The sequence below is a fragment of the Zonotrichia leucophrys genome, chromosome 1 (genome assembly GCF_028769735.1).
Source record: "Zonotrichia leucophrys gambelii isolate GWCS_2022_RI chromosome 1, RI_Zleu_2.0, whole genome shotgun sequence".
Lineage (NCBI taxonomy): Eukaryota > Metazoa > Chordata > Aves > Passeriformes > Passerellidae > Zonotrichia > Zonotrichia leucophrys.
In genome coordinates this window covers 27,015,367-27,038,150 of record NC_088169.1, presented here as the reverse complement: position 1 = coordinate 27,038,150, position 22,784 = coordinate 27,015,367, and the positions used below count along the sequence as shown (strand labels likewise).

At 44.2% G+C, this 22,784-nt stretch overlaps 1 protein-coding gene across 1 annotated transcript; it reads left to right on the top strand.

Moving 5' to 3' along the window:
* The first annotated feature begins 14,925 nt into the window (after positions 1-14,925).
* On the top strand, positions 14,926-21,829 carry ATP4B (ATPase H+/K+ transporting subunit beta). Its single transcript, XM_064711778.1, has 7 exons — positions 14,926-15,037; positions 16,363-16,491; positions 17,779-17,892; positions 18,671-18,870; positions 20,165-20,221; positions 20,715-20,810; positions 21,568-21,829. The coding sequence occupies exons 1-7, from the start codon at positions 14,926-14,928 to the stop codon at positions 21,724-21,726; spliced, it is 867 nt and encodes a 288-aa protein (XP_064567848.1). The 3' UTR covers positions 21,727-21,829.
* The last annotated feature ends 955 nt before the right edge of the window (positions 21,830-22,784 follow it).

The following is a 22,784-nucleotide window of genomic DNA, read 5'->3' as shown; positions in this document are numbered from 1 at the left end:
AAAGAAAGGAAATGGGACATGAAAATCTTAACTTGCTGCTGCTCACTCAAGAGGCTTCACTTTTGATTTTTTCATCTGGAAATGTGGCTGAAGCAGTCATGCTGCCTGTGAGTGCATTCTGGGAGGTGTTTCACTAAAAATTTTTGAACCCTGGCCAAAGGGAGATGCCCAGACTTCAGCTCAGAGCACATAACACAAGTGGCTGAACACCCTCTGAGATGTTTAGGGTGTACATGTGTGAGGGCAGGCACAGACATGAGGGACCAAGTGTCATATAGGACAAGAGGCCAGGACAAGACCTTGGCAGGGAAGGAGAGTGCTACAGGAATGATTGAGGAAGAGGCAGGTGGGAGACAGGAAATAAATTCTCTGCTCTTTTAACTCCTCAAATAGCAACTGTGCTTTCAGCAAGACATAAATTGACCCCAAACTTACAGTGATTTTGCAAGTAAAAGATAACTTTTTAATGAATTGCACAGTGAATGAGAGAGAAATAAGCACTCTCTATAATGATGATGTGTATTTGGTAGTGCCCTCCTGCTGTCTAAATAAAGGGAAGGCAGAGTGTTGTGGTGTTCTGGCAGTGCTACTGGAATTGGATTATCTCCCTTCCTCCACTTGGCATCACAGAACAGTCACTCTTAATTGTACCTTCTATCTGATTATTAACTGATTGTGATCATGCTCCATCTCCTCCCTTATCTGCTTTCCATCTTCTGCATTGCTCCTCTGTAATTGCAACTGACCTGCCTCCAGACCCCAAATGATTTCCTATTGTCCTTGAGTGCAACAGACTGTTTGGGGGATGTTTGGCTCCACGCATCATAGTGCTGCTCACCTCTTTCCTGAAACTGACTTTGTTGCAATCCAGCACTGGCCAAGAGCAGAAGCAGTTCCTACAAGCACTGGTGATAGTGGATGAGATTTCTGAACCAGCACAACCTTCATGTGGTGGCAGTCCTCATACAGCTGAGCAGGCCCAACAGCAAAGTTTCTGTGAGCTACAGACTGGGAATCATTGCCCTGTCTGTCCTCAACAGGGCAAATACAAAAATGTAGTGGTGGCTGCCAGCCCACAGATGTTATTTGAAGCAATGATTTTGAATTGTGGTCCAGAGGCTCTGGCACAGTGTAAGCAGTGCATGCCACAGGTTATGAAATGCACTCTTAAGAAAGGCTTCATATATGCAGTTATTGTCTTCTAAAAACCCTCACATCAACCCTCCACACAGCCAGACAGGAATCGCCTCAACGTCATTGAAGTAAATACTTTTCTCTTTTAAAATCCTAGGAGACAGACGGCTCTTCTTGCCAGGAAAATCATTAGGCCATCACTTGGAGCAGAGTAAAGGAATAAATGAAAGAGATAATAAATCCCTCTATTCATATTACAGTTCATGAAAGGGGAAAAACTGGCAAGCATCTGCCATGTAAGAAACTGGTCTGGAAGTTGGGAAACAAGCAAGAAAGACTGGAGCAAAACTTCTCCAGAGGATCAAAAATACCTCAGATCCCTAAGTTCTGCCAGTATGCTACACAAATAGATAGCAAATACTCAGTGAAAATAAAATTAATATTGCTTATTAGATCACTAAATACCCTGTGGCAGCCAGCTTTGAGTTGCAGTGCTGAGTACAGCAATGCCAGAAATTTCAGACAGAGAAACTGAATACCAAGTCTGTATTGCTGCTATCAATTACTTTGCCTTCATTTATAAATAATGCTGGCTTGCTTAGGTTGCCAGTTAGAAGCTCTAAGACTATCTAGGGTGATATCTCATTCCTTTAGAAAACCTTAGTTTAATACATTGTATGCTCTAAAGGGCATCACTGAAGGAAAGAGGCTCCAAGGCCTCAAAGCAAGAATCAGCTGCATGGAAAAAATTAGTCTTCATCCTGTATCAGAAGAAACCTGAGATCTTCTGCCCTTTTTCCTGGGTGAAAACAGAGATACCTACCCCCCAGAATGCCAGTCACTGAGAAGCTGAGCTCACTTGCAGAAATGCTCTGGTCTTTTGGACCCTGGTTCCAGACTCACATTGACAGAACTGAGAAATCAAACCCATGCATTCTAAGAGGAGACAGACCCTGAGAGGAGTCCTCAGGGGTAGGACTGTGTGGTACACCAGCCTCTACACAGGCACACCCACACATTGCAGGGGTGGTGGGCTTGGGTTAGGTGAGGTAAATAAAGTACTGGGATTTGCATGTGCAGCTATAAATGAAACTCCTCCATGCAGATGATCTGCCTGTTGAAACCTGGGAGAGATTTGTCCCCTTTAAATTTGAGGTCCCACTAAATAATATGGTTACCAAAATTGACATCAGAGGCCTCAAAGTCATGTTTTTGTAGGTTTCTATGTTATGAATAATTGTTAGACCCTTTGCTTTTGCAGGCTATTAGCTGGTATTCAGATAACATATCTGTTAATTCAACATCTAAAGGTCTAGCCTCATGTGATAACTGTCTTCAAGGCAGGGATGTTCTTCCACTCCTTTAAGTGGGAGTTGCCTGGGAAGGCTCTGATTTTAACCAATGAATGCATTGAGGTTTCTTAAATGAGGTTATTTTTCTCCTTTTTGTTCTCTCCGGGGGATTTTTATCCTTGGTTCTACTGAAGCTGGAACCTATGGAGTTGTGCTGCCTATCAACTCCCTGTAAGAGCACTTGAACCCAGTGACCAAACGTAATCAGACTTTGCAGAGAGTTGGCAGTCTCAAGGATAACATATCTGGGGAAAAAGAAACTGGACAATAAAGGGAGAGGGAGTAAAAGCATTCACTGCAGAAGGGTTTCAAGGAGAGGTCAATCACACTGGGAAGCACCAGAGATGTTTAACAGGGAGAGAAACATGGGAAACAGCCACTGCTGACTCTGCTCACCATGGAGCAGCTTGTCTGAGGAGTGTTAGCTTCAAAAACCCAGATGGACATTCACAGACAGCATCAAATCTGCACGTAGATGAACTTCCTGTCCTTCCAATCAATTCACAAACAGCTGGGTGTCCTGGAACAGTCCAGCTTACTTGTCTTTTATCTGCAAAATCAGTTTTGATCTTCTGTGAACAACTTTAATAGACAGAATTCAGAAGGCAACCCTGGCACTGATCCCTACAAGAATCAATTGCTGAGATCTTACAACCAAGCACTTCCAGAAAAGAAATAACTAGTAAAAAGTCAGTTTGCTTCCTCTTTTGTCATGGATTGTGCTTCTCAGTTTATCCCACTATAAAGAAGAGGATGGTTTTTCTTCTCTGCACAGTCCATATAGTATATGTTGAGGAAAAGTGATGGCATAATGGATGTTTTCCTGAAAAGAAAGCAAATACGCTGATTTGTGACACAATATTTCATCAATGTCCTGAAAAAAAATGTAACTGATCTGAAGAAATTATGGAGGTATAGGAAGGGAGAGGTGAAGTTTCCCATCAGAGCCCAGCAAAGTGACACACAGCAGCTGGAGATACCTCCCAGGCCATGTTAGTGCAGCTTGCAGGGAGCCCTCCTCCCTGCCTGAGAGAAGGCTTTACACTCCCTCATAATGAAAGGACATCTGATAGCCCAGATTGCTCTGCTAGGCAATGTATCATTTATTTATTGGGATTTAATGGGATTGAATATCTGTCTGCCCCTCCTGGATGTATCCTGCTTTCTGCTCTGTACATGGCCAACAGGCTCCAGTAATACTGCAGTGAACAGACACATTGATTTTAGGGGCAGATGTTTCTAAAGCTGGAAACTCTGTGCTTCTCCCCACATCCAGAAAGCTACAGCAGAATTGGAAAAGATGTGAAGATGCTCCTGATGCACCAGTGCATCATCAGTGAGGATAATCAAAGGTACTGAAAGGCCTCTAACCCAGAAACCAATAAATCCAGGAGGGCTCTTCTGTTTGAAGAGGAGAGGGGGTGGCTTGAGGGAGCTCAATAAGAGCACGAGGGGCAGTAAGAAAGCCAGCAGGGAACAGTTGCCAGCTGTCTCTTCTAATCTAAGCAGAACAGGGCAGCAAGTGATCCTGTCAGGCAGAAGCTTCAAAGGATAGAAAAATACCTATACACAAAATATGAAGATCATTTGTGGGCTGCCTTGGCAGAGACATTTTGTTTGGGCTCCAAGGTCACCTGGGCTCAGAAAGACACAGACCAGTTGAAAAGAGGGTCATCACCACTGATTCAGATGATGAAAGTGTCCATCTGGCTGCTTATCCCTTGGAGTCATTTGGGTCCACACCTTATGCCCAGACATTGCTCCCTCTCACCCCCAGCCCAGCCTGCAGTGGCTGCTTGAGCTTAGGGACTGAGCAACCAGCTCCAGGGCTTCCAGCCCCACGGCACATAGTGGGGCTTGATTAGGCCAGAGAGGTCCCCTCTGTTTCTTACTGAAGAGTGGTCTCAGGCTGCAGAGCAGTTCCCTCTCTGGGGGTGCTGGATCAAGAATCCCCACAAGGCTCAGCCGCTTGAGCTGGGGAAAAATCCACAGTGCTCTTATGAGATTTCCTGCAAATCACTGGTACAAAAACCCCTAAAGGTAATTGGTGTGCAAAGTAGGTGTGCTGGGGAGACTGTCCCTTCATCCCAGCCTCCAAGCCCCATTCCTGGCATGCAAAGATCATTTGATCATGCTCAGCTCATTTGGCACCCCATACGGGCTCTGGTGACACCTTATAGCCCTGCTCAGGTTGCTCCTCAAACAGTCAGACTGGCATTATTTACTGATTGTATTGGTTTGGTCTGGCAGCAGGAAAGTCTGTTCAGGAGCAACCCTGAGAGCCAAAAAGAGGGATGCTGGGAGGCTGTGCTTTCAGTACTGTCCCTGAAAAGCTCTTCCTTCCCCTTTCCATAAGGCTTCACACTGCTGCTGGAGGCTAGAGAAACCACTCTGGTTGCCCCTATTCCTTGCTGCACCACACACACCAGGAAACTCAACCCAGTCTTTGTCAGTGAGCTCATAGCTTACAGTTTCAGAAGCTATCTACAACTGAACGGAAAAACTGTGGATAAAGTTCCCAAGGAGAGCATAAGCACATAAAATGTTGATACTCAGTACTTCATACCTAGCTCCAGAGAAATTCAATTTCCCTAGCTTTAAGACTGTAAAGTCCCCTAAGCAGCAGTAAAAGCAGGTTCACTGTAAAAAGCACTGAATGATTTTTAATAAGTATATCGATTTTTTTTTCTATTAATCATGTCCTTTCTATGATGTGACCAGTAATTAAGTGTCAAACACACCAGTACCAAAAATCTGATTTTCTTCTTCCTGCTTAGTGCTGAGGTCACCAGTACAGGCAGGCCCTCACCTCCAGAAGCAGGTCTGATTTTGCTGGTGGGTCCTCCCACAGCAGCTACAATTCCCATGTTGAAAAAAATTACCTGACAGGTTTCTCCATCTGCTCTTCTTCACCCTGCACCTTCTCACTAATGCTGCTGGTCTGGAAGAACAATACCAGGTAACAGATGTGACAGTAGGTTACAGCCTGCTGTCTCGTCCATTCTCACTGTCTAGGAGGAAGGTATACTATATATATATATATATATATATATATATATACACACTACAGCTATATTCACCAAGTTACCCCTTAATCCTTCAGATCAGTGCAACTGCACATGTGCATCCCTAAAGCACACAGCTTGAAAGACAGTTCCTAGCAGCTGCCACACATGCTCAGCTTTTAGTCTCCATTGTGCAGGTACAAGGGGGATCAATGCTGTCCAGGATACTGAGTGAGAGTGAATATTGATTGTCCTGGCTGGCTGGCTGAAATGACATTGATTTATAAATGTATTTGCAGAAATGTTTAGGAAGGTCCAGACACATGTGCATGCATTCCCTGTGGACATAAATAGAGAAGTGATGTCAGCCTAAATCCACAATCCCCTTCCCATACCTCCAGCAATATAGAATCCAAACAGCTAGACTTTTGGCATTTCAGTGGAATGACACCACACAGGAATCAGCAGTGGGTGTGTACATATACACACAGCTACCCTGCTTCTGTCCAGGATTTCCAGGGAGTGCAGCAGCTCTGGATGAGTGCTGGTATCTGTAAGTGAGTCCTGCAGTGCACTCTTGGGGATATAAATAGATATTCAATTAGGAACATTCTGGATACTTCCAAAAATTATTTTAGATTACTTTCTAAATAAGACAAAGTTTCAGTGAGCCCATATTTTTTAGGCACTTAGACAAGAAACATTTTCCATCATAAGCCTAGAAAGCATTTTCTCACTTGCTGAGCACAGGCACATCCTCTGTGCAGGGCTTTTGGGTGGCAGCTTGTGGAGAACACTGCCCACTGAGCACAGGTGATGCACTTGGCCCTGTGGTGTGGGCTCTGACTGCCCCTGGAACAGTTAATATGGCTGAGATGGAAATCCCCAAAACCAGCAAGCACCAACAACGTGTGATGTGAAGATGGTTGCTGTGTCCAGGAACAAGGCCAGCTGCCCCTGTCAGAAGTACCCCACTGGCAGCAGCACAAGGCACAGCTGGAGGCAGGCAAAGACCAGTGGGATATGTGGTGGGAGAGAACACTGGATGAGCAGCAGGATCTCTGAGCAGCTGTAAAAACAGCAGGGAGAGGCAAGGAAGGAGATGATGAAATGCAGGAGAGAAACAGAGCAACAGTGAGAAAAGTGAAGATAAAGCACAAGCAACTTCATCAGGCAGCCAAACTGCACTCTTTGCTATCCTTAAGGTGCATTGGAAGCTTTCCTTCCTCTTTCAAAACTCATCAGAGCTGTGGGTCGCTGAGGATATGTGTGAAATCAGAAATAACCCACATTTCCCCAGTTTTTGGCCACATAGGTGTAATGTGATCATTGTAATCAGGGTGCCTCTTGTTGCAAAGGCCCTGGGGAGGTGTCCCTGTGCTCTGCACTGAAGAACAGGCATGTGAGGAAACGCTGCAGACCCCAGCACTGCCCTGTAGCTCCAGTCAGGGCTGCGGGCCAGGTTGCTGCTCCAAAGGTGGGGGGAACATTCTCTCCATCCACTCAGCAGTGGCCAGATACTGCCTCCCCCAGTCCAGCAGCAGAAACAACTCTGTGGAAATAATCCAAGCTTAGGAAAAAGTGGCAATTATGTGCATTGAGGTAAATGGAGTCACTGGGACATAAGAGGGTTTGCAAAACAGTCTCATGTGCAGTAGTTCTGGGAGACTGGAGGGGAGCAGCAAAATGCTGTGGAGCTTCAGACCCAGCCATGCTGTGCAGGAGTGGCTGACAGCCTTTGCACCCACCCAGCTGCATCCCAAGCACCGCCTTGGAGCCCAGCAGGCAGGCACAGTGCTATGTGTCCCCAGGAGTACTGTGGCCTCAGAGCAGGTCCTGTGACCTCTTCCTGAAAGTCTCCATATCATGCCACCCATCCTCAGAGCCATCTGCTAATGATTCATATACTGATAACTGCATTTTGCAATATTGGCATTTACAGTGACTTACTGAGTTGAGGAAAAGCAGCTGTTTACAGGGACACAGCAATCAAAGGTCATTAGCGAGATTTTCTGCCCTGTACCCCTCCACTTAAGAGGGTGCTGCTGTCCTGGGGCCGTGGAAAGGAATAGCCTGCTCAGCTCTGCTGCCCTGGTGCACTGAGTGATGCTATTGTTGTCACAGCTGAAGAACTGAGCTTGGAATTGAACTTCAGAACATTACGAAAATCTGGCCAGGGCAGAAAGTAAAAATGCTAGATAAAATCTGCTTCTGGACATGTGTGTTTTAGGGCTGGAAAAAGCCTTTCTAGAATTATCAAACACAACCCTGTCCAAAATAAGTTTTTGATGATCTCATGAATGCCCACTGTGTCTGTGTCATCCTCCCCATCCCCTGTAAACCTGCCACATCTCTGTGTGCCTCTGGTTGACTGCAGTTTGTATAAAATACTTAAAAAGATAAATTATGCTCCTTTGTTTAAAAGATGGCAATGAACAACTCTGTGATCTCTCTTTGTGAGAACTGTCATTATGCAGATGTCTCTCACTTCACTGAATTCCCTCAGCAAGAGGAGTCCTACCCAGCAGGAGGGGGGAGTGGGATTTTCACTGAACTCTGTGTCATGAGTCTCAGACAGTATTGAGCCAGTATTATAGCTTAGGAACAAAACAAGTTCTTTATAACAACTGGAATATATTTTGAGACCCAGGCCTGGCATTCACAAGTATCTCCACAATTTCTGCTTATAGCATTAGTAAATTCTAAATAGGGGTGTTTCATAAGGTTGCCTTAGGTTCATAAGTGTCATCATCCACTATGGATGCTGATCCCAGCATTCAGATCAATATAAAGATGTACTGATACTGAAATTCTAATGCATAACCATATTCTGAAACGCTCCAATCCCAGCAAGATGACAGGTAAACATAAAAGTGCTGTAAATGCCCCTAACCTGTTTTAGTGAAACACTCAGTTTTAGAGTAATTTTTCTATAATTGTTATAATTTCTTTATAATTTTTCTAATTTCTGGCCTTCCTTTGAAATGTTAATTCAGACAACATTTGAATTAATAATAACTCCATTAAAACTGTTCACCTTGTCTCTCTGAAGACCCATTTTTTAAAGTCCTGTAGCTAAGTAGCCAACTACTTAGCTAAGTAGCCAAAAGTAGAACTATTTTATCTTTAACTGTGTACCTTTTTAATGCCAGGTTGCTATAGATAAGATTCTCTCAGAAGACAGGGTAGCTTAGGCTGGTGCTTTAATGCCTGTACAAGCAGGTACAACACAGAGATAAACTGATATTAAAATCTGCTTGTTCTCAGCCCTAACCCTCAAATTTCTCTCACTTCCTTTTCACTTGAGGATCTTAGCACTTACAGTCACTCTATCAGGAAAAGTCTCCATCATCTTTTCCCACTTACCAACATTTACTGAAATCAGAGAAATATTTCTGTGCCTGGATGAAGACTGAATGCATTATTTTTGCTGTTTCCTGAATAATTTAGACACCATTGAAAAATGGCCCGTAGCATTAAAAATGTCCCTGCTCTGGAGAAGTGCAGGGTGAGATTGGCCATGGTCTCTAGAGCTGTGTGGTGATGTGCAGGGCACCACGGATGACCCTGGGGCTGATCTGATCCCCCTGATCCATCCTCATGGGCAGCCCCCAAGGGATGCTGTGGTGGCTGCCCATGCCAGCACCCCACTGCTGCTGCTGCCTGTAGGGGTGCAGGACAGCACCACACAGCCCCACTGACACCCCTGCTGTAGGGAGAGGCAGTGAGAGCTGAGTCTTTGGGAAAAAAAGAGTTTGGGGTCCTTTATAGCATAGCACCATTCCATATGCTTTTTGATAGTTCAGAATATTTTGTTCAGCCAAGTATCTTTTTATGCAGTGAGAGGAGCCACAGCAATAAAAAGAGCATTGGTTTGTTGCAACAAAGCCAGGAGGACAACTGAGCAGCTCCAGAGGGACAAGGACTGTAAAAGGATGTGTGCCTGCTAAAGTGAGTTCATTAACAGCTGAACAGCCACTGTGATTGTACTGGAAGATAATTCTACATTTTCTAGCCCTTGCTTCCTGATATCAGCCTGGAAAAAACAAAATAATATATATATGTGTATTTTAAAAAAATCTGTTAAATATTTATTTACTTGATAACTTGATTGTTATCTGTAGTGGAAATAAGGCCTGTGGGGATTTATCTTTTAACAAATATGGTATTAATCAGACTAACATCAATGAAGTAATCAGCCATGCATATTTGAAGAAAATTTTCAATGAAGAGGAGCATCTGTAAAAGCAGATTTTCCCAGTGGCATTTTAACACCCACAGCTTGATAAAATGCTTTCCACTGGCATTGATTTCCCACCTGGCTGGAGCTGACCTTTCCCTGCACAGCCTGATGCAGAGTTAAGGTGCAAACCAACACAGCCAAAGGCTCTGCAAACCTGCTGAGTGCAGGCAAACCCTGACAGCTCCAGGCTTCCTTACCTGAGCTGGGCTCCCTGTGGGGCTGGGTGGGGCAGGAGCTTTCTGTGCCTGCTGGGGACCAGGCTCTGAATATGTGACCAAAAATCCAGTTATCTTCTCACCAGGGTCTGGCAAGGCTCCACTGTGGTCAGGGAGTGTCCACTTTGGCTGACATCAGGTTACATCCTCTAAATACAACTTAAGAAGGCTGTGTCAAAAAAAAGAAAAACAACCAAAAACAAAACATCCATACATAATTTTGAGTGGCTCATGTTGAGACATGATGCTACCAAGCCGACAAAGCAGTATTCTTCTATTCAGGCCAGATCCCAAAGTAAACTTAAGCCAGAGGGCACATTGCAATGGATTTTAGAGGATTTGAGGTTGGTGAGGACACATCTTGAGCACCATTCAATTTTGGACACCTTTTTACCCTCAAGCCACAGACAAGCTGAGAGGAGTTCAAAAGAAAATGTCAGTAACAGAGTTTAAGTTAACTGGCTTAGGAAGTAAGACTGAAGAGTTATTAAATTATTAATAGCTTGGCTAAGCAGTATCTCAACAGTCTTTGAAGTAGGGAGGCATAAAGGAAGGAGCAAAAGAGGGGAGGGGAGCCATATCTCACAAGGTGACAGAGCCACAACAGCCATGGTGAGGTCAGGCTGGGAGAAGCCCAGGTTTGAAGGCTGAGCCAGTTGATGGATGTCTCTGGATGTCCCTGCCTCTGCCTGTCCCTGCCACCCACAACACCCCTGGGCCCTAAGAAGCAGGGGATGGGAGAATGGAAAATCAAGAAAAAAGTGCAGAGGCTGAAAATGTGTGTATGGTTTTTAGGTGATACTCTTTCCTGTAACAGCTGGATTTGGAGTAATAATGATTAGACTCTAAAAATTTCATAGATGTTATCAATAAATTCTTGGCTTTAATTGATGAGCATCCCTTTTGTCCACAAACAAGATTTTGAGTGTAATAAGAGCCAGGGTGCAGCTTTGCAGATGGGCATTCAGCTGGGCATATAGCTTGTTTTCTTGCAACACCACCTGAAACTCTATGGCCTGTGATAGCCTGTGCAGACAGAGACACCTCTTCAGTGGAAGGTGATGAGGTCAGAACTGCTGGAGATATTTCATGGGATGTTTAATGTTCCCAAGGACCCTGTTTGCCATAATCTGAAATGCACCACAAACAGTAGTAAGTTGCCCCAAAACAGCAGGCTTTGGCACTAAACCATGAAAGAAACACCACTGGGCTTTGCTAGCTTTATTTTTGCAGTCAGTTTAGCAGGTTTTCACAGCAGTAATTTCCTTTGGATTCCCAGGAGGCAGATGGTGAGCAGAGGGATATGGCTGGGCTCATGGTGGGGTCTGCAGCCCTTGACAAACAAGAGCAGGACAGAAAAGCAGAGACCAGCCAAGCCCTGAAGAGAGGCTGCTTTGCCTTTCCCACTGCTTGATCATGCTGTGCTATCATAAACCCAGCACAGCACTATTGCCAATACTCCTCCTTGCTCTTACTCTTGCTTTCTCTGAGGCTGAAAACAGTGGGAGCATCAGTTCAGTTCAGCTCCAAGATGTTTTCCCAGTTTTGCTTCCCTGAATTGCTCAGGCTGCAGATCAGATGTCTTTATTTCAGACACAAAATAAATACTATGCTCCCTAGCTTGAAAATATGCCAGTGGGTTTTCTTCTGTCAAACTGCAAAATACAGGAGAGAGGCAAATGAAGGGGATTATTAGTGAGACACAATGCAGCAAAGGAAAAAACATAACACACACAAAACATCCCCCCTCAGACTCTGAAACTAGATAGAAAGCTGGATGCAAAGAATGTTCCTTCACTGTGCCACACTGCCTGAGGGACTGGGGTTCTCTTACATGCTAAATTTTTTATTTCAGAAAGCTTGCAGGAGAAATTTTTGCCCTCCCCATGAGAAAGGCAGAGAAAGCCCAACATGTCCAGTCAACTTCTGACTTTTTAATACAGAAGACAGACATGGGCCAAAGGTAAAGGCATAAACCTCATTTCTACCATGGAAGGAAGACGAACTTCCAATGGCAGCCTAGTGTACAACCCCTGGGTACAGAAGGGAGGGAGCCCATGGATCCTCCCCCACAGCTGGCTGTACCAGGCTGGATTCTCCTCAGGCAGTCTGTGCTGCACACTGGGGAGTCACCAAGGCATGAACAGCTCCTTCAGGAGACAGCTGAAATCACGGTGCTTGGAGAGGCAGAGCCATGGAACCACCCTGCAGGCTGGCCCATCACAGTGCTGGCAGGGAGGCTTCAGGCAGTGACCTGTCTCTCCTGGTGTTCCCCAGCACCAGCACCTCCTGCACAGCCCCCACCAGAGGGAGGAACCTATAAGTGCCTTATCATGAGCAAACAGAGTTAATGTTTTATTAACATTGACACTGAGTTCCCAGTCAGTGCTGGGTGAACTTAGAGCAGTTCAAGCTGCTGTGGCATGTAAGGAGCCTGGGCTAAAGCCAGGCCTGGAGTGCCAGGGAGTGCTGGCACACAGGTCTGCTCAGGACAACATCTCCAAGGGATAACATCTCAGCCTGGATCTAACCTTTTAGGCACAGTGCTGCAAAACTGGCCTTCAAGCTTATTACTCATGTTGCTAATTGTGTAAACCACAGAAAGAGGAAGGGGCTTCACCTCCCTGCTTGCACACATCATTCAGCTACCTCTGGTCACAGCAGTGTGACCCTTTGCAAACACATTCTCCAGGGGTTTCGTTTGGAGCCTCTTGGTCTCCCTGAGCCCAGGCTTTGTCTTGCTGGTGCCTTGGTCAGCAAGAGAGAAAATGTGCAGTGGATCCTGCCTGGCCCTGCCCTAGCCATGCCTGGGCTGTGCAGGAGGGGAAGCCAGGCCAAGTCTCACCTGTAGCCTTGTGCCACTCCCGGCTCCTGAGCAACCTTCCCTCTCTCCTGTGTCACCTTCCCTTCCGGAGTGACCTTCCCTCTCTGCTGTCCTTCCCTTTGGTGGCCAGCCCAAGGTCACTGGTGCAGGCATTAAAAACCAGCCAAGGAAAGCAAACATTAGTCCCTCTTCGAGCAGTTTGGGGTACATTAAACACAACAAAAGGCTCTGGGTCAAGGGACTGGCACTGAAATGGGACCAGGGCTGGCTGCCATGGCCACAAGGCCAGGGCATTGCGGCAGGATGGACACTGATGGACAGCCCTGCAGGGGCAGGTGAGGAAAGGGGGCACTGGATGAATCCTAATGGACTATAAAGCAAGAATGAACTTAGACCAGCCCTCCTGTGGGGCCATGAAGAGTTGCCCACTGGTCAGTAACAAGTGTTCTGACAAATTACTGCAGTGTCCAGGAGCCCTTCAACAGAGCCCATGGAACAGCAATTGCTCCATCCTACCTTGATGAACCACTTCAGGCAGGCAGCGTTCATTTTCACTCATGCACAAACTTTCCAGGAGAATCCCAGATTTGTCACAGCTGCACATGGATGCTGCCCATGGCTCAGCCATGGCAAGCATCTGGCAATTCACCAAGTTCCAAGTCAGCTTGCTTGTAAGGTGGTGGAAAATCCCCAGGTTACCAATGGGAAACTTCTACACTCAGAACTCTTGCACTTATGAAGGTTCTGCTCTTGATGGCCCTTTTCTCTTCATGGTCTTTGTTGCTGCAAAACAGAGGAGGGACAGGGGACAAGTCCATGAAGGAGACATGGCTTGGGAGCAGGCTCTCCACATACACAGAATGCAGCACACAACCCAGTGTCCCCTCTGAGCCCCTCATGGTGCCACTTGGATCTCACTGAAGACACAATTAATATTTTTGCATGCATTCCCTGGTCTGTGTCTTGGAAGAGGGGAGGACAGCTCACCAGGATTTTTTGTGATATGAAACAGGGGACACCTATTGCATGCTCAGGGATCAAGGGGTAATGGCCTTGAGCTGAAGGAGAGCAGGAGAGCAGATCAGATGCTAGGAAGAAATTCTTTGCTGTGAAGGTTGTGAGACAATGAAACTGATTGCCCAGAGAAGCTGTGGGTGCCCCATCCCTGGAAGTGTTCAAGGCCAGGGTGGACAGATCTCTGAGCAAGCTGGTTGAGTGGAAAGTGTCCCTGTCCATGGCAGGGCAGGTGGAACTAGGTAATCTTTATGGTCGCTTCCCACCCAAACCGTTCTGTGATTCTGTGACTGGCTTGACTGAGCTGGGCTGTGTCCCAGTGTCAGCACTGGCCCCTCAGGGATGCCACTCCAACTGGTCGCAGCTGGATGTCCACGTGCTGAGTGCTGCACTGAGGTTCCAGCCATCATGCAGTTGCCATCTATCCCCCAGCCCTCCCCAAGCCAAAGCACAGCTCCCCACCTGGCTGCTGTGTCACCAGCTCTGCTGAGGTCAAACTGGGTGATGTGGAATTGGAAAGCCTCCATGTTTGCCAACCAGTCCACTTGTCTCACAGACTGGTGGATGTTGTGCACTCTTAGTAAATCCCAACCAGCTCCTTGTCTGCTTGCAGAGAGCTCCCAAAAGGAGTTGCATATTTAACAAGTAATTACTCATTTTCTAACCATCCACCCTGCAATACCCTATGTCCCAACAAATGGCTACACATTGTATTAGGAGAACTGTATCTACTACTTGCAAGTTACTTGGAAAAAAAGGAAAAAAAAGAAAACCAAGAGAGAAACAAGTTCTCCATTGCTTTATCTGCTCTGATAACAGCTATCACGCAGAGTCTATCGCAAACCCTGCGGGCAATTGGCAAAATGCGTAACTCTGCTGACCTGTTAAGGCACTCAAGAGAAAGGAGAAGGGCATTTGATAGGAACAAACTTTCCCTTGCCAGCACTATCAGCACCCTTTATAAAGGCTGATATTGGTGACCGGGGGCTTTCATTGGCACAGGAAGCAATCTCGGTCACCTTCAGTGGAAAAGAAGGTATAAAACCCAAAGTCTTTTTCTTGGTCAACTGTCTGGGCACTGGTTGAATTTCTTAGTTTCTTCCACGAAGGACCCATTTTTGGGAACTTTTCTGAGAAAATGGCAACCTTAAATGAGAAGAAGACCTGCAGCGAACGTATGGCAGATTTCCGTCGTTTTGTCTGGAATCCAGAAACAAAGCTCTTCATGGGAAGGTCCTTAATTAACTGGGGTAGGTTTTCATGTGCAAGACTCTTCTCTTCCTTCTGGTATGCTTAAAAACTGTGGCAGGGGGCTGTCATCCTAATGAGTGGGACAAAATGTAAATGTGTTGAAGCCAGCAGTTCTCATAAGTGCTTCTAAGCTACATTTTGGGCAGCTCTGTGAGCTGGATCAAGTAGATCAAAACATTGATCCGTGTAGTTCCTGCATATGTATCACTTTAAAGTGGTTTTGAAAAAAATACTTTTTAAAAAATTAACACATTAACAGGAAACTTATCAGTAGCTAGGGGTGATGGTTACAGGGTGGTTTTGACCTTGTTAATGAAAAGGGGGTTCAGATACATGGAGAAATTTGCATAATGGGTGAGTTTTTCCAATTCTTTGGAAACAAGTTTTGTTTTTTCTGAAATTCCTTTCTGAATTATTGTCTGCTCAGTAGATCTTGTTTCTTATCACTCATGCTAGCATGTATTTCATGCTAGCAGGTATTTCATACCAGCATGTATTTTATACTAGCAAATATTTCAGCTGAGCCTCCCTTCCCACAGCCAAATTGGTGTCTACATTGCTGATCTGTATTATGATCTATGTTCTGGGAAGGGCGGCCAGGGCCATTGTAAGGAAGATCCACACTCTTCCCACAGACTGTAGGAGTAGCTGCAAGTTTCCAGGTGATTTTTTCCTGCCTGTGCATGTAGTTTATTGGCTACTCCTAAAACCAGAATTGGACAGATGATGCAACTGGAATGTCAGCCTTTCCAGCTGATAGAGGTGCTACAAGGCGCCTATGATTACAAGTAGAGGTTTCTAATAGCACCCCTCCAAAACAACCACTGGCTGCTTGGACAGCACCAGCCATGTGTAAGACACTTCATTCACATACAGACAGAAACACAACGTCAATCTTGTATTATCTCACAGCAGAATAAAACCAACATGCCTGAAGTATTGTCATCTGTCATCCAAATAACACAAGGAGCAACTTGGGTTTGTCAAGAAACACCTCATCATCTGTGTGGCTTAGTCCTTATGTAATAAGTAGATAAATTATCTTAATACATGAAATTACTTCAAGATGCCACATAACCTTTAAGCTTTAAATAATCTGAGCTCAGCACCAGCTCCTTCAAAAATCCTTGTAGAACTATACAATTTTTTCTAGAAGAATATTTTTTGAGTGTAGAGAAAATGCTCCAAAGCACCTGTCCCTTTACAGGGAGAACTTCCCTGGGGACAAGGGTGGAAAGGAGACAGCAGGATCATGCTGGCTGCAGAGAGAGCACTGCACAACCTTGCTCAAAATTTGAAATTCTGCCCTTATTCTTTTCCACAGTGTGGATCAGCCTCTACTACCTGGCTTTCTACGTGGTGATGTCGGGGCTGTTTGCACTCTCCATTTATTGCTTAATGAGGACCATCAATCCCTATGAGCCGGATTACCAGGACCAGCTGAAATCCCCAGGTACTGCCAGTACTGCAGTATTGCAATACTGCCAGTATTGCAGCTGTGTAGGGCTGGGCTGGGCTGAGAGGCACTGCCAGAGCCCAGGGCTGAGGGGAGACCAACATGGAATACATCAGGTCAATTCTGCCCACACAACCCCTGCAAAGTTTAACCTCTGTCTGAAAACACTTTCAGGCTTTAAAAGAAAATCTGCACTTTTATTTACGTATTGATACATGGATATACTTATATATCAATCTATTTATGAATATATTATATGAAAAATGAAGATAGATAGATAGATAGATAGATAGATAGATAGATAGATAGATAGATAGATATAGATGATAGATAGATAGATAGATAGATAGATAGATAGATAGATAGATAGATAGATAGATAGATAGATATAAATAAATTTATTTCATCTTGCTATTGGGACGACCAGTGCCTGCCTGTAGCAGGTCACCTTCGCTCCCCATGGGCAGAGCTCAGTCCCTGGGGAAGTCCTAGGTTCTACTCCAAACCCCCAAGCACCACAGAGGGCTTTGGGGTGCCCAGCAAGATGTAGAGGTGATGGAGTGAGCAGCCTGGGGTGGGTATTTCCATGCTTGCCAGCACCATGGAAAGTCCCTGGGAGAGCATGAATACCTTGCCAGCAGGATGTGCTGTGCCAGTAGTCAAGAAAGTAAAAATAATATGAAAATGTGGGATTAGGAATTCAGATTTGTGGGACATGAAAAGAGATAGGGGAGATGATCAGAGACCACACACTGCTAAAACTTCACACCCCAATGGCCTGTTTCCACAATGGGAGGGGAAAAAAATAGTCCTAAAAATTATTGTCAGATGCTTTTGTGTTTTGAAGTTTCCACTCCCATATTTAGCAAGTTTGGTGTTTGCTGGGAAAAGAATTCCTGTGATACATTATGTGTGGCTTTTTCAAAAGCTGTTTCTCATGCTGCTGTATGATGTTTCTTTAACCTGATATGACTGTTATTGCTAACAAGTCCTGGGGAAATCCAGTGCAATTTCTGGAAAGATTTTACAAGCTGTTCTTGTAACAGCATGGATATATGTGAAAAGAAAATAATTCAGCAGCAGCACAGGCTTTAGGGTTTTGGTTGAAAAACTCAGAGCTGAGGTGATTTCTGAACATGGTTAAATCCTCCCCAAAAAGGCTGAAGGATCTTATACACTTAGAATGAGTCTTGATGCAGCATAATTGGTACTGTCAATTAAAATAAACAAATCTGTGCCTGGCACACTTCCTCTGCTTTGTGTTCCCCTTTCCTCCTCCTGAAGGTGTAACCTTACGACCCGATGTTTATGGGGACAGAGGACTGCGAATTTATTACAACGTATCGGACAACAAAACCTGGGAAGGTTTAGTGACAACTCTTCACACTTTTCTGACAGGTAAAAATGAAGTTTCTTGCATAATACTGAAGAAAGGTGCTGCCTTATCTCCAATACTAGGTCAGAGAACCTTAAGTCAGTACCTCCATTTTACATTTGTCCTTCTCAAATCACAGATTTTGAGTGGGAAGAGCATCTTCTGAAAGGGATGAGCAAATCACCTCATGAATCTAGAAATCAAATGTATGTACACATCTATTAAAATCCAGGCTCTGCTTTAGGGCTTTTACTTTGCTTAATCCTAAACAGCCTTAATAAAATAGACCAATAGGAAGTCTGAAGGAAGAAGGAGGACAAAAGGTCTTCAAAATTAATCTCATCTAAATTAATCTAATTAATTTTTCTATGACTACAAACATCAAAGTGCCATAATAAATCTCATAATGCATGGTGTCTTCAGGAAATAGTCAAAGTAGGTTATGTGCTCCATTTGCCTGCTCATGTCTTAGCATGTTTATATTCCTATTGAGCCTTAATATTGTAATTCTTCATGTTTCTCACACACATATCGAGAAAAATTATATTTGAAATTTACTTTATACGGCACTATCAACACAAGCTGCTAGTCTTAACTCAGTTTGATCTCCTTTATTTTGCTTTGCTTGGATATTCCAAAAAAAACCCCAAACCACAACAAAACTGAACCAAACCCCTAAACAGTTTAAGCTTTCCTTGTTCCAGTCTCCCATGATAGAATCTCCAGCCTGATGTTGTGATGTATAATTTGCATATGAAAAGCTTCAGAGGGGATTTTTTCTTTCTTCCTTCACACATCTAGCATATACACCAGCTGCTCAGCATCTGAACATCAACTGCACCAATAATACCTACTTCATCCAGGACACCTTTGATGGCCCAAATAACACAAAACTATCCTGCAAATTCACCTCAGACATGCTTCAAAACTGCTCCGGCATCACAGATCCAACTTTTGGATATCCAGAAGGAAAACCCTGTTTTATTATAAAAATGAACAGGGTAAGTACAAGGTCAAGGTGCTGAGCAGAAAAAATTAAAAGTAGCTTGAGTCTCCACTGGGAAGCTGTGTCTCTGCTGCCATGGGTTCTAAACCCTGCTTTCTACTGGGAACCAAAAATCACGCGCTGTTCCTTGCCAGACCACTACAGTTACCAGGGAAATCCTCAGACTTTTTCACCATTCCTACAAAAGTAAAATAGGACCATAGTGTCTGAACATGGTCTCTCTACAGCTTAGATTAGGTTAAGTTCAGTTTAGTTTAGTTTGTACCTCTGCAGTGCTCTCATCCCACAAACTAGCACCAGAAGAGTTTCCTCCTGCAATACCTCAGCCCTGTGCCTTCAGCTGAGGCACCAGGATGTGACAGTAACTGATGTGGTTTCAGAGAGGTGATATCTTATTTTTCCAGGCGGCAAAGAAAATCTTCAGAAGAACCTATAAAACCAACATTCAAACCTGGTGGATATTTTTCTCAGGGAAAACCACAAACACATTTTTTGGAAAATAATAAAGGGAATTTTCAATGCTTTATTTTTTTTTTTCAGGATGTAGACAAAGGCATAAGCACTTTATATTTTTTGGGTGAAATTCTGAGCCTTCTGATTCAGTTTCAATAGAAACTGAAGAGTTCAAGTTCCCCTCCACTGTATTTTTTGTTTGGCTTGCACCTTAGGCATTTCCAAAAATCTGTGCAAGCCCTAACCAAGAGGGGAGCTGCATCTCTAACTCTGGCTGGTGAAACAAGCACGTTCCAGAAATGCCTTCTTTAGCAAGACTGGGTGCCATCCCCAGCAGGGAAAAGATGTGGATAGTGACCAGGGAGCTTAACCTCCTTTACTTTTGCCTCTGCAGGATGCAACCCCACTAGTTTTGTAGCATCAAACCAACTCAAGGGTTTTTCTGCCAAAACCAAGGTTTTGTAAGACAGATAAGATCAAAAGCATGGATATTCAGCTTTTCCTTAAGTGACACACAATTACTGCTTTAAGAGAGCCCTGGCTGCCGGGGCAGGTGGTATGGGTGGGTAATGATCTGGACTCAGAGGAGGGGCAGTGCTGCTTGCCCTGGCCAGGCCACATTTTATCAGCAGTGCTCATCCCAGGTAATGCCGAGTCCTGCTGCCTAAATATCCAGCCACGACAGTTTCTCACCTACATAAATTAGATTATTTGTTGGAGATTGTCTTACACAAGAACATATTAAACCTCAATTGAAGCTCAGCTCTCAAATAATTGATTGCACAGTTTTACCTCAAAGCTATTTCCAAGATGACCAAAAGTATTTTCTTTTTCAGATTATCAAGTTTTACCCCGGCAATGGCACTGCACCAAGGGTGAACTGCACATATGCGGTAAGGCTATGAGGGCTGGGTCTCACACATTTCCAGCACTGACCAGAAAAAAAACCCTTATAGCTCTGAAAATCAGATCCCAAATACTTGGAATATTCTCAGTTCTGTGCCAGTTCTTTCACTAACTGACATGCTAAGGAGAAAACCTCCACGTTTGCTTTATTTTAAATCACCTGAAAATTTGCATTTCCGGGCTGCAGGGAACATTTGCTGTTTGCGCTCAGCTCCCCGTAGTGACGGTCTCAGCTCAGCGCAGCTCCCTCAGGCCCTCAGCAGCTCCAGCTCACTGAATTCCAGCTGCTATCAGAGGGCACGCGCCTGCTTTTCTTGGCAATTGTACCAGCGGGAGATTCCCACTTTTATTTGAAAAATAAGAGTGGTGTTAACAGCCTGCTGAACTTGAGCTTTAACACACACTTAGCAGCCCCGAGACATTTGCCTGGGGCTGGCCGATGATCTAGCACAGAGCTTTCTCCTGTCTCGTTTTTGCCAGGGTGAGGAGGGGTCTCGCCCGCTGGAAGCGGATTACTACCCTGGGAACGGCACCTTCAGCCTGCACTACTTCCCCTACTACGGCAAAAAGGCCCAGGTGGGTGCTCCTGTCTCGGGGTCTCTGCTGCTCAGAGTGACCCCGAGGCAAATTAGAAAGTCTCTTTTCCCAGCCCAGCGCTCAAAGGAGTCAGAACTCTTCATTGCTCGGTCTCGAGGTTGTTTATAGTATCTTATCTATAGAATTCTTTCTCCTGGCCTGCCGAGGTCTGCTCAGCACTCTGCCTGCCTCCCGGGCCGTGTTATCTTTATTTACTAAAACCTACGTGTACAATATTTACAATTACTTTCCAATACCTATCACCTATGTTAGACAGTGAGCATCTACTCTAAACCAATCTAAAAATGCCAACATCACCCAGAAGATGGAGGCCAAGAAGAAGGAGAAAGGCTGGACACACCCAGATCCCTCCATCTTGCTCCCTGAACTCCCATTCTAAAAACCCCCAAAACCTATTTTTTCGCCCTGTGATAAATTCACTATCATTCTACTTAAACTTCCATGGCTTGTAATTCTTCATATAAGGTTGGTAATTGTTTTTTCCAAGGGCTAAATCAAAGGCACAGGGGTCTTGGTCTCTGAGCCCCCTGGGCAGGGGCTCGAGTCCTCCAGGGCAGCCAGAGGAATTTCCTGGGTTCTGACACTTCTGTACTTAACTTTTCTTTCTCTTTACGTCAGGTGAAACACATGGAGCATCTTTGCAATCCTATGAGGACTGGAGAGGCTATTTTCAAACTGGTAGTGTTTGAAAATTTAAGTATTTTCTTTTAAATTTTTTTTTAATTTCTCCTTCTAGCCCAGCTACAGCAATCCCTTGGTAGCTGTGAAATTTCTCAACATTACGAGGAATGTAGAATTTAAAATAGTGTGCAAAGTCATTGGAGCTGGAATTACCTTCAATGTTCATGATCCGTATGAAGGCAAAGTGGAATTTAAACTGAAAATAGAAGACTGAGCAGCAACAGAGACACTTCTGGAAACTGTATGAACAGTAAAATTAACTATTATCACACTCATCGATATTTATTTTCTCACTATGGTTCCCATATAAATTACAATGCAAGGAGACATTTTATACTGCAGGATGGCCTGTAGAGCTAAAAATCAAGATCTTCCTCTCAGTGTGTAAAGATGAAGATTATCTCAATGTACATAGCTTAATATTTCATGGCTACTGGATGCTGCTGCCTTCATGCAAATAATTGTACAAAATAAGTTTCCCACAAAGGGTGCAGCTGTGCCTTCAAAGAACATAAGTATAGACTTAACCATTTTCAATCACTTTTCAAACCATAATAAATAATTGATGTATGATACTAAATCTTGGTTATCGAGAAATTAGATAGCTTGAAAAGGAAATCAATACTTGGAAATACTAGGAAGTAATTAAATTTTCAATCTCTCTTGTATAGGATGTATAAAAAAGTATTAAATTTATCTGTATCCCAATGCATTGACTTTTTTCACTAGTCAGCTGAGCCAGATTTTTTTAGCTGACAAATCAAAGACTGCAAAAGAAATGAACTTGAAGTCTGTCCTCTAGCTCACAGATTTCACTGTACCACTCACCTCTGTGTATATAACCTAATAAAAATGACTGGTAAGGCTGTAACATCCAGTTACATCCAGGAAACTCTGCATTTCACTAGAGGCTGTAATTTGTGGGGTTTTTTTGTTTGGTGTTTTGTTGTTGTTTAGTGTTTGTTGTTTTTGTGATGGTTTTATTTGTTTTATCCAGTAGAATAGCCCTGTATTGTAATGATAAATTTTGGGTTACTTGGAGTAATCTGGAAGATGCTGAAATAACACTAAATCTTTAAATGAATCTAAACTTTGAGAAGTCTGACTGTATCACATGTAATACAAAGAGACAGCATTGTTGGGTCTGTATAGTAGGTTTACGTTACCTGAAGTCCAGGATGCTCCAGCCAGAAAATAAACACTGCGTATAAAAAAAAAAAAAACAACAAACAAACCAAAAACAAACACCAAAAATCTTCAAGAGCAGAAATC